At 38.8% G+C, this 12317-nt stretch overlaps 1 protein-coding gene across 3 annotated transcripts in view; it reads right to left on the reverse strand.

The window, feature by feature from the left end:
• Positions 1-999: 999 nt before the first annotated feature.
• Positions 1000-12317, reverse strand: part of LOC130476204 (protein prune homolog 2-like) — a 55467-nt gene continuing 44149 nt past the window's right edge. For 2 of the 3 annotated variants that reach the window (XM_056848093.1, XM_056848092.1), the window contains exons 6-11: positions 11457-11588; positions 11110-11196; positions 10352-10450; positions 8526-8561; positions 4579-4626; positions 1000-1141 (exon numbers count right to left, since the gene is read on the reverse strand). In XM_056848093.1, the coding sequence (XP_056704071.1) occupies positions 1111-1141; positions 4579-4626; positions 8526-8561; positions 10352-10450; positions 11110-11196; positions 11457-11588 (433 nt within the window). In that variant the 3' untranslated portion in view covers positions 1000-1110. The remainder of the gene's footprint in view (positions 1142-4578; positions 4627-8525; positions 8562-10351; positions 10451-11109; positions 11197-11456; positions 11589-12317) is intronic. The other variant, XM_056848094.1, reaches the window with a different exon arrangement.

The following is a 12317-nucleotide window of genomic DNA, read 5'->3' on the forward strand; positions in this document are numbered from 1 at the left end:
ATACTGTCGGGTCATCATGGTATGTATTTCATCTGTTACAGCATCCTTTTGGCTTAGGATCCCATTGATGTCCATGCATGTTCTTATTCATATGCTGAGTCCCCAATTCAGGATATGGCTTGGGAGCTTCCTGAAATTTCAGTTTTCTTAATGTCAGATATTTTCCATAACAAAGAAAAAAACTGTTCATGGCTCATAATCTGAATATAGTAAAATTAAATATCTAAGAATTTGGAGGGAATATTTTGAAGAGTGTAATTACAGTTAGTGAGAAGACAAGGGTCACTGGAAAAGACAGTCATGCTAGGAAAAGTTGAGGGCAGCAAGAAAAGAGGAAGACCCAACAAGAAATGGATTGACTCAATAAAGGAATCCACAGCCCTCAGTTTGCAAGGTCTGAGCGAGGCTGTCAAAGATAGGACATTTTGGAGGACTTTGATTCATAGGGTCGCCATGAGTCAGAGGTGATTTGATGGCACTTAACACACACACAGTTACAGTTAATAGTGACAGTCCAAAATCTGTGGAGGCTCTCTTGGACACCAGGGAACATTCTGTGTTCACAGAGCAAGACTGAAAAGAAGAGACCAAATTTAAGTCTCCCTTTGTGCAACGTTCTGTGTTCATATCAATTCAAACCAAAACTGCTTTGTTTGGGGCACATATGTGGAAACACGCATGCTAATATATTGAAAACAAAAAGGGATAACAATTCAAATGCACAAAATTACAAGTGAGGCACATAAATGGCAAAACTGTAAAATAATTGTGAATTGAAAAATGCTTAATGAAATAGATTTTCTTATTGCAGGTAACACTCCTGAAAATTATGGAAAGTCACATCCATACATTTGCTGCCTGTCTGACCGAAGCAGCAGCAGCAGCCTCTTCTTTTACCTCAGAAAGCTGTGAATGGCATTAAGTAATGAAAGAACAAAGGTTGGAATCCATCAGGAGCTTTTTCTCGCTCTGACGGGCCTCACTAAAACAAATGTGGGTTGAGCATAGGAGGCTCCTGGAAAGTTGTGCCCAAAAGAGAAGCCAAGTTGTCCCCATCCTCTAGGCAAATCACATAGTCAAAAAGTCCTCTTCTGAAAACTGCCAAGGAAGTTAGGAATTTTCTTTCAGCTTCACTTCAGTGCTTTAAAGAAACAAAAAAGGAAAAACAATCAGGCTCACGTATTAATTTAATGTGAAATGTATTTAGCACTTTTGCAAAATAGCAAAAGAAAAAATGGCAATGTGCACACATCCAGCTACTACCTAGGCCAGATAAACATAGCTTTGAAAACCAAACTACCACATTCTGTATACTACTAACACGGTCCCCTTGTCACTCCCTTCATTTTAAGGAGTGTCCCAGTCATACCAAGGGTTCAGAACACTTCTTCCCTTTTGTGTCAATAGTTGTCTTTCAGTTGAAACATGCAATTGAAGAAAAATGAAACATGCAGAGACAAATAATGGTTTTCCTAATGCAAGTATTTAGCCATTTCATATTTAGATTTACAAAGTTAGTTTACAAAGGTGATAGCGTACATGGGAAATGTAGTGAGTAAGACTATCAATATACACCACCTTATGAAAAAATGGACAAGTTTTGTTTTCCCATGAGATACATGGCTCTAAAAAATCCAGGTCATGCAAGTCTGGTGCTGATGTTCTTAGAATTAGTTTGCAGCAGCGAAGAGGTTTAAAAGTATAATTACTACATTTATTCAAATACAGGTTTGCCATGGTTGTATCTCTTTGTGACCTGTGAGGTGCTTAACAACAAGCAACCCCAGACAACAAAGCTTTTGTCCCTGGCAAGAAGCATTGCATGGCTATCTTCAGTTTGGCAGGTCACCAAAGTTGTCATATTTTGTCATTTTCTTCCAGCTATACTCCCTAATAGGCCTTAATTCAATTCCAGATGTAGACTATTCTACTTTCTTCATCCTTCCATGAAAATTTCTTGTGGCCATTCCAAGTCAGAGATCGAGTGACAGCTGCAGGTTGAGTTTGCCTGGTGTACAGATGCATACATCTTGTATGAATTCACAAGTTTGGCTCTAGAGCAAACCTGCCAACTTTTGGTCAGATTCCAGTGTCATACAGTTCTCAGATTTATCAAGGCCTCACTCATTGCCTCTATGTCTCAATCACATGCAGTGGCACTATGCCTTTTTGAACATGAGCATGACTTAGACGAATCTTGCTACACCTGAAAAGGATAACAAAAGGATAACAAAATGATAACAACCCTTATTTAACTATTTTCTCATGATAGCCAGCTGCACTGGCTCCGGGTTGAGTACCGGAACAGGTTTAAGGTTGTAGTGTTGACCTTTAAGGCCCTAAACGGTCTGGGACCTTTATACCTATGGGAATGTCTCTCCCGATACACCTCTCAAAGAGTGTTACGCTCATTTAGTAACAACCTATTAGTGGTCCCCAGCCCAAGAATTATCCGGCTGTCCTCAACCAGGGCCAGAGCTTTTTTGGCTCTGGCTCCAGCTTGGTGGAACTCTCTGTCGAATGAAACCTGGACTTAGCTCAATTCTGCAGGGCCTGCAAGACAGAAATGTTCCACCAGGCCTATGGTTGAGGGCAGCAATGATTCCATCATGGCTGACTGTGATGCAACCTATACTTGTATTAAGGGCATCATTGCATCTCTTAAACTTAATCTGTTAAATTTTTAGGACAAATTAAAGGTTTTAATGATATATTATTTATTGTTATGGTGTTTTTTGTATTTTAATTGGAATATTATTGATAATAGTGCTTTGGATGTAAGCCACTCTAAGCCTGACCTTGGTTGGGAAAGGATGGGTTAAAATCTAATAAAGAAAGAAACGATGACTTATGTACATGTTGTACTTTAACTAGTTTCTTATGAGATGTTTCCACCTTTGCAATTCCCACCTTATTTACAAGTTATTTATCTATGTGCTTTACTATGCCTAGATATTAAGGGACTAATAGTTTCTGTTTAGAACTTCTATTCTTGCTTATTTAAAAAGCGAGTTTGTTTTGTTTTAAATATGGCAGCACCACTGTGCAGTACATGAACAAGTTCTCCTCTGAGTAATGTTTTATTTTTACAAGTTCATACTTCTTAATTTTTTAGACTGCTCCCCCTTCAGCTTTTCCCTGTGACTGGAAGCTTTTCCCTGTGACTCTATGCACTGTTTGCCTTTCAGGGCAACTGCATGGCCACTGTGTGACATGGAATGCTAGACTGGATGGACTACTTGTCTGATCCAGTAGGCCATCTTTTATGTTTTTATGGGAAGGATTACAGCTTTTCTCTTCTTGTAGACTGTATTACTGTAATACTGCTAATTTATGGACTATTCAACAATGTAGTCAGTCAACCAGAATAATCAGTGATTAATACAAAAGGTATAGCCATTGGCATTGCCCTAACAATTCAAGAAAAATTACATATGTATTTAGAGACAGCTACCACTCACAGATTGCTACCTCCCTACAAAAGTCAAGTTTACATGTACGTGTAAAAATGAAAAGCAAGAAGAATGCTATACAATAGAGCTCCAAACAACACAAAATTAGTTGCATATGTCTCATCAAGATTAGATTATTTTACGTATCCCATCAATTTTAATATGGTACGGGCTAGCCCAATCTTGTGCTAATCTCAGAAGCTAAGTAGGGTTGGTCCTGATTAATCCTTGGAACAGAGACCACCAAAAGAGTCCAGGGTCACAACGCTGAGGCACACAATGGCAAACCACTTCTAATCTCTCTTGCTTTGAAAACCCTACAGGGTCACCATAAGTCGGCTGCAACTTAATGGCACTTTACACATACGTAAAATAGGCTAACTTTCTCTGGATTTGGCTGTTATGTGTTTGGTCCTTTTATGACCATTTTCCCAACATTCCAAAGAACTACTGCCCTACTCTATTAAGATTCTTTCCACTTGCTGAGACTGGTGCTTTCTGAAAAAAGCAAAATGCCTTCCTTTGTTGTTTTTTAAAATGATATTTGCTAATCAGACCACATAGGCAAATTTTAATACAGCTGCAATGAAAGATTATGGAATAGGTATCCCAGTCATGAGGAGAAAAATGAAGGAGAGCTGGGAAGATTCCAGAAAGAGATCACAAAATTATATGAATCGGTGCAAAGCTGCAAATCAAAGCCAGTATTTTTTAACTTTTAGTGAATTAAGTTGTAATGACTAACACATTTACCATCTTAATTGCCTGTCATTAGGGAACCTTCCTTTTGAGTGTGGACAGCCCAAAATGCTTTAAAAAGGCAGCGCTGGGATTTTACCACAATCTAGAAGCAGAATTGAAACAATCTGTTTTTCTTTAATATGATCTGAACTACATTCCTAAAGGAAATCTACAAAGATCTGGATCTATAAGAGGCTAGCTGGAGTTTAATCCAGTTCTTTAGCGTATGTTGCACTGTATGGTTATGAAGTGATATCAAATCAAGTTTATTAATACAGTCAATTGACCAGTCACATTCCAAAACATCCACATTTCCAGACTAAATAGTTTTGCAGTTATAAAGTGATACTTAAATCTAATGGCATTATTAAATGTAAATTCTTACTCCTGCTGTGCTGAAGTTACTTCTGGCTCATTTGAAAGACAGCTTGCTCTGGCGACAAGGGAGGGGGACAAAAAGCAGTAAACCATTTATCTGTACTATATTCTGTTTAGACAGCTGAGGGGAAATAACTCACTCGCTTTAAACAACCAAGGGTCTTGAAGCACATTAAAGACTAACACATTTATTATTGTATAAGCTGTTGTGGACCAAAGTCCACTAAATCAGATTCATGACACAGTCACCTAAGTGTGCAGATATATAATGAATATAAAGATAAAGCTAAAAACGCCCCATGAAAATGTTACATGCTGGCCACACCTTTGTACAGGAAGAAGCTCCAAAGACAGCATTTTCCTGTGTTGAACACACTGATAACCTACATAATTTTTGTAATACTTCCCTTATTTAAAAAGCTTTCAAATTCAAATCTTCACCTCAATGCAGCTGTAAGGGAGCCACCTTCTCTAAGCAATAATAGATATTCAGAGCTGTCTCCTAACCATTGTTCCCATTAAGAAAACATCCATGTTTATTAAGAAACACAAACCATTTCTCTAAGACCTGGTTCTAGTCCCCCTAGGCCATACCCATTACAAAAGGTTATGTCACAATAAATGTGTTAGTGTTTAAGATGCTACAAGAGTCTTCATTGCTTGCTCACAAAAGTCTACTCTTCTGATATCATTCGCTTAACAAATCTCAGTAATAGTTTTGGCGATTGCCATAAAAATAAATTCATTCATTCAATCTCAGTAATGGTACATGCAAATAAACATAACAACTTACTTTGCAATTTCAAACACATTAACAGCCCAGTGCCATATATACTTATCAGGAAAAAAAGCCTCTGTACGTTCAGAGAACAATACTTCTGTCTAAGCATAAATAGGACCAAACTGCAAGACAGTTATTTTTATAAAGACAGAATGAAAATGCTGAAGAAAGTGTTACATATAAAATGATTCTGTATTCTAAAATGTAATACGTGATACTTTCCTCTATACATGACCAGAAGAAGTAATTGCTGCTGTACCAGCATTAGCAATGTATGATAACCACATAACACAAACTATCATATAATACAATGGGTTAAAATTGGATAATGGTTGGGGCAGAATAGGTGAAAGATTCCAAATCAATAGCATCCTAAAGATATCCAACCACTATGGAACTAGTTTTGTTGCTACAGTCCAATAAACCTGAATGTTATGATCTGTTGTATTAGGATTGTAGTGAATAGGCATCGTAGTAGAATGGTTTTGCTCCATTTTCTTTGGATACCACTACAGCTAAAATGGCATAGTTATTAATTTATATTATGCCATGTGTGTGTGTGTGTGTGTGTGTGTGTGTGTGTGTGTGTGTGTGTACAGCTTTATAAGTAAAGTTCAAAATTGTGTTATAAGGCAATCTGGCCATTTGTTTATGCTACTTTGATCCACACAGCTGCTGGAACATCATCATTTGTTAACCTCCAGGAAATGAATGAAGAATTTTGGGATTGCTCATGCAACTGTATTGGCAGCCAAAGCACAGCCAAACCACTTCCCCCGACATAATTACAACAAAGTAATTTTATAGCTTTCTTTCATTAACCTCAACTGTAATTATCTATAGCTATATAACTGCAAAGTATTATGGTATGTACCTCTTTTCCTCTTGACCTCATAAAATTTACTTATGACAAAGGAAACACTTGGAGGGCTGTGAGTTTATACTCCACAAACAAATTCATCAGTAGGATCATCAGCTTTTCATTTTCATTTTCCAGATGGTAGATTAGGGCCCAGTTTAGAGAAATAAATCAGTCTAAACATCTTTGTTATTTTTTATAAAGGTCAATAATTAATCATTTTAAAAGCATAAAACATCTTAAATAAAAACTCAGTACAAAGATAATCTAAGGTAAACCTTTCAAGCTGTCAGCAAACCTCCTGATTGAGACACAGGTTTCACTGAAATCAATGGAACATTTTGAAGTGAATGTGTTTAGGATATGGTATGTGGTTGTGATTATAACCACATATCCTGATAACATCTATATTAGATTACTGCAATGTAGGGCTGCCCTTGAAGACTGTCTGAAAGCTACAGTTGGAACAGAATGCTGTGGCCAGAATGATGCCTAGTGTGGATCATGGGGACTGTATCACTCCAATCTTGTTCCACTTATACGGGTTCTGTATTTTCTTCCAAGACCCATTCAAGGTTCTGGTCCTGACCTTTAAAGCCCTATGTGGTTTAGGGACAGAATACCTTAAGGACCACCTATTCCCATATACACCTACCCACCCCTGCTGGTCATCTTCAGAGGCCTTGTTTTGAGTCTCCCTGCCATCTTAGGCTAGATAGGTGATAACACGAGAAAGGGCCTTCTCAGTCATAGCAACAAAATTACAGAATTTCCTCCCCAGGAGATTTGTCTGTCTCCCTCTATCGTCTTCTGCCAGCAGGTGAAGTCTTTTTTTTTTGGTACTGTTTAGCATTATCTCATTGAGTCTTATTTCTTTATATGTTTTATTTGTTTAAAATATTTTATATATATTTGTATTTTAAGTGCTTGTTAGTGTTTGAAATGATTTAATGTTTGCAGCCTTGGGAACCCTGAATTGGGTTAGGAAAGGGAATATAGAAATATTTAAAATAAATAAATCACTGAAAAAGTGCAATGGAACTAAGGAGTAAGGAGTCAATCTGGTGCACACTGAAGCGTCAGATCAAGAATTTCATGAGTTGTGTTATTTTTCTTGGGTGTCATCTTTAAATGAAAACAGACTAGGGTTGGGCCTATCGATAAACCATTACAGATTATGAAAAGTAAGTACTTTTAAAATTATTACAGGGGGGCATTGTTTGAGGTAGAGTTCCAAAATTTTCAGGGTAGCTTCAAGAGACTTTCCTTGCATGAACCCCAAAGTTTGGTAAAGTATGGGACAGGGGGTCCAATTGTATCGGGTCCCAAAGGGATTGCCCTCTCCCCATAGAGAACCATTATAAACTTTACCATGCTTCTCTATGGAAGAGGGGGTCAACCTCTTTGGGACCCCATACAATTGGACCCCCTGACCCAAACTTCACCAAACTTTGTGGTTCATGCAAGGCGAGTCCCTTGAAGCTACCCTGAAAATTTGGGAACTCTGCCTCCCAAAATGCCTCCCTCACAGGAGCTTTGAAAAAAAAAACCCATAGGCTAAAATGGGCCCAAAGTTTTTAGTTACTCCCAGATAAATCCAAATACCCCTTTACTGGTATGGGTATTTGGCTTCTTTCAGGTTTACCAGAAATACCCGGGCCCAATAAACCTGAACCCAAAATTTACCCTCCCAACTTTTTTTTTGCACAACCCTAGAACAGACTGCTCAAATGGAAGATCTCTCTCTGTGGCAGCTTCACGTAGCAATTAATACCTCACTGACCTACAAGATAACTGTTTTGTTTATGATATGGAAATATACTAATGATGACTAGAACACTGTCTTACTTTGCTGATGCCTCCCTCAGCTCTTCATCCAGTCTGCATGAGTAAATATGATTGAAGTTTAAGGGGAAAAGAAAAAGAAGCAAGCAGAGCATAAGAAAGAAGCAGGGACAAAAGCAGAGAAAAGGTCAAGCAAGTTTGATTTTAGTTTCATTCTGGACCCTTTGGCTTATGTCGAGGCAAGCATGTAAAGGTAGCAAGGATCAGCATGCTCACCATATCAATCTAGAAAAGGATAGCTTTAACAAAAGTATTTCAACTTAGCTTCAAGTCAAGGGTATTTCCACTTAGCAAACTCCAGCTATAAATGAGACTGATCTCAACAGCTCATAAATGGAGGCAGACTTTCCATTAAGCAAAGCTGTTGGATCACTGTTATTCCAGCTGTTAGAATCTGGTAATGGTTGCTCGATACATCTCAACTCTGTAGTAAGCATCAGCACAAGCTTAAGCAGAGCAAGAGCATTACCTTGCTCGTCTCTGAAAGCACCTGTCTTCATCAAACCTTTTAAGATAAAAGTGGATGAAGGACAAAATTATAAACAATTGCTGTATTAATCCTAATTGTGACACCTCTATATGACAGTAAACAAGAAAAAAAACCTTATCTCAGTGCTAGGTAGTCAAAAACAGAATTATGGCAGATAATATGCAGAAGCAATACAGGCTGTCTTTTCCATTCCTTCTCCTGTGTTAGCTTTGCCAACTAGAGAGAGTCCTTATATGCTGCAAGACAACTCAATAACTCCTGAATAGTTACATCTTATTGAGAAATAGGCAGCTAACAGGTGATCCCTAGCAACCAATCATGGGGCAATCATGATCGAAGCTTCTAGATGGTACGAACTGGTTCAACATTCCAGGGAAATGAATAAAGTCACCTCGCCAATCCACAGTTCCCAGATGAAACGTATAAACTAATTAATGGAGGCTTGAGAACATGTCCTTGAGAGGTGACTCGTTATCTGCACCTACGTGAAAGAGACAGCTAGGCTCTGAGTGGAAAAATAGACAAGATGGTTTCTGCCTTGATACGTACTTAACAATGTAATAATGAACCCACCTCAGGAAAACTACCAGAAGCTCAGGTTCCAGGAATTAGCCTGGAGCCCGTTTTGGTTGCCTGGGCTGGGGAGTGAGGTGAGGAGGCTTCTCAGAGCGGGCGGATGTCTGTTCTCGGCAGCGGCTCATGGGTGCGGCTGAGTGTTCAGCCCGCCAATCAGCTGTTGGATGGGCCACGCACCTCCCACCTAACAGACCAGTTGTTAGGTTTAAATCGCCTGTCCGCTAGCCCAGTTGGAAGTGCCTTTGCTGGGAAGTGGACGGGAGGGAGGCTTCACTCCACTCCACTCCACTTCCCTTGCATATAATGGGGTCAGCCTCACTGTCTCCGTCATCCTGCCGTTGGCATTTTCCCACCCATCCTCCCGTGTTGGTTGGTTATTGTTAATTGAATTTTTATGTTGTTAAGTGGTGTTAGCATGGGACTGGTTCAGTTTTGAGAAAGGCGGCCTGCATGCCCCCTTTCTTCATATCAGAGATCCCAATAAGGGATTTTGTGGGAGGCTTGGGTAGGACATGCCCAGCTTGGGGGCAGTCCGGTTGCCTCCTTCTAAGTGGTGAGGAAACAACCTAGTGGCTCACACCCAGGTAAATCCCAGGACCACCATCCCAGGTGTCTCCCAGTGAGCTCGCTGGGAGTGGTGTGGTGCCACTGACCGCAGTGGGGCAGGTCAATGTTCCTGAACCAGTTACCATGCTTTGCCAATTCATCTTCAACTGTTGCCAAGAAACTTGGCCATTTCATCCAAAAGATTTTTGATTCCAGTTATTGTATGTGTATTAATATGCTGGGGTTGTCTAGCCTCCCCTCAAACCTTATTTGGCCCTAGGCTGGCAACTTAAACAGATCTAATTTCATTTCTTTCAGTGGTACTACATCAGTTTAAATCAAAGTTTAAAATGTCAATCTAATTACTTTTTCAAATATATTATATTACCCAGTGTTCTTAATGAAATATAGAAGATGGTACTTCTGAGGAACCAAAAAAAACTGAAATGGTCAAGCTTGTTCTTAATAAATATATCAAACAGTTCCCTTATTATAACTAAAGCATTCAGGATTCTGTAAATAAACTTTTTTGTTTATATTCAGAATATTAAGTGTTCTGGCTGTAAGAAATTGAGATAATTGAAACACAAATCCAGTTTGGAGAAACAAAACAGAGTTGCTTGAAAGTAACAATACTCTGTTTTCATAAAGGAATCATTGCCCTCTGGATGTTCTTTACTTACTTGGCAATACTTTCAGGAATATTTATGAATTCCATTGGAATTAGTTCACTGAGCTCTGCCAAGGTGCAGACATATTGTATCTTACTGCTGAATTTTGAACTGAAACACAAATGCACCATAATTAATTACTGAAGGATAATAAACTTAATAATATGAAATATGATTGGGTTGGATCTCATGACTCCATTCTGTGAATAGTATATTGCTTTCTTCTGGCACAAAGAACCTTCCATTGATGCAAGAGACTGTTGTGCAGGCAGAAAATCCTCTTGTACTAGCAGAAGGGTCTCTGAACCAAAAGAAAGCTCCATCATTGGTGGAATGGAGCTGTAAGATCTAACCCATTGTAGATTAATGTATATATTATTATATTAGTAGCTCCAACACAAACCTTGTACAGTTACCTTTGGTATTAGAATCCCAATATTAAAGGTGGGGATAAGAAGGGGTGGGAGTCTATAAGATAATGATAAGCCAAAAATGAGAGTTGGACACGTGTTCTTAACTCATAGCTCACTCTATTTAGCTCTGCACTTTACTAGCTCTCATACTGTAGGAACACCTTCTTTGCACCTGTAATTTTACTAGGACGGTTTGTGAGGAACAGATTAGATTACTTTCTTATTGGTGGCTTTCCCAATGGTATTCTATGATAGGTTGCCCCATTCCTTCTCGTCCCACCAAAGGCAACTATTTGCTTCAATATCTCAGACCATACACCAGCCTGAGACTTTTGAGAGTTCTGAACTGTTAGTTACCTTATAAAAGGTCGTGTCACTGCTAGAATTGTCCTGATAAACCAAGAAGGGTGAACAATTATGAAGGATTTCAAATTCTTCCTTAACCTGTGTTTGAAAAGAACCACATTTTAGCTTTCAAAATGAAATATGTTGCTCAAGTAATATTAGTTATTAGCCAGTCATAAGCATCTACTGCATGTACAAGATGCTATCAGAAACACAATTTTGTAGTCAGGCAAAGCTGAATCATGCATATAATAACCAGTTTTTTTAAAAAAAACATATACAACTGGAGTTAGAGGAGGATTTGAAACAATAGGCAGGCCAAGGAAAACAACAGTCAGAAAATGGGCTGTGGTCCCTACCGCCTGTCAATCATCTGGTAGCATCTTTTCATCCACCCCAGTCCTGGCATCTTTCTTCTTGGTGTTGCACCATTCAAGTAGATAATCATATAGTCATCAGCAACCATAAGCTCTAAAGTACTTATTACATATCTGATCAGAATGAGAGAATAAGACAGGGATTAAGAAGCAGGAGAAATGAGTGGCTGAGTAAAAAAAATGTATGCACTTCAAGCAAAACAGTATAAAATGTAATGGTAGAACATACCTATCTAATAGATAGGCAGAAATTTCAGGTGCTTAACTGGTAATCAGTAGGGTTCAACTATCACTGTTATCACATACCAAGTGGCACATTTGGCACTGAACAAAGTCAGCAGTACTTGGTTACCTCAAAGATTAGAACACTGGCATTCAAGTATGACAAGTGTATGGTTTTTTAATCAGGAGGGCCATCCTATTATTTTATTTTTCAGAGCAGGTGAGTTAGAACACAACAGGGAAATATAACTGTCTCGGCCTGTCTTCACTGCCAAGCAAGTTAGGAAGTGAACACAGGGAACACTGGTCTTGAGGTATGGTAGGGACACTATGAAAGAAGACTTGGCTCTCTGTGCCATGCATTATCCACTATATGGTCTATATGTGGGAATAAAGCCTTACTAATGCAGAATGGTTGCTTCTGATTTGGGCACTAAAAAGCTAGAGGCAATTAGGCAACCATTCTGTATTAGAAGCAGAAAATGAAGGACCCAATTCACACTCATGATGTCATGCAAACTACTTCCAGGTGGCATCTTCTATATATCTAGACCAGGATGAGAGAGAAAAAATCTTAGAAGATTCACCTTCAAGTTGGCTAGTTTGATTCTTCAGTCTCTC

This window comes from Euleptes europaea, chromosome 4 (genome assembly GCF_029931775.1).
Source record: "Euleptes europaea isolate rEulEur1 chromosome 4, rEulEur1.hap1, whole genome shotgun sequence".
NCBI classification, from domain to species: Eukaryota; Metazoa; Chordata; class Lepidosauria; order Squamata; family Sphaerodactylidae; genus Euleptes; species Euleptes europaea.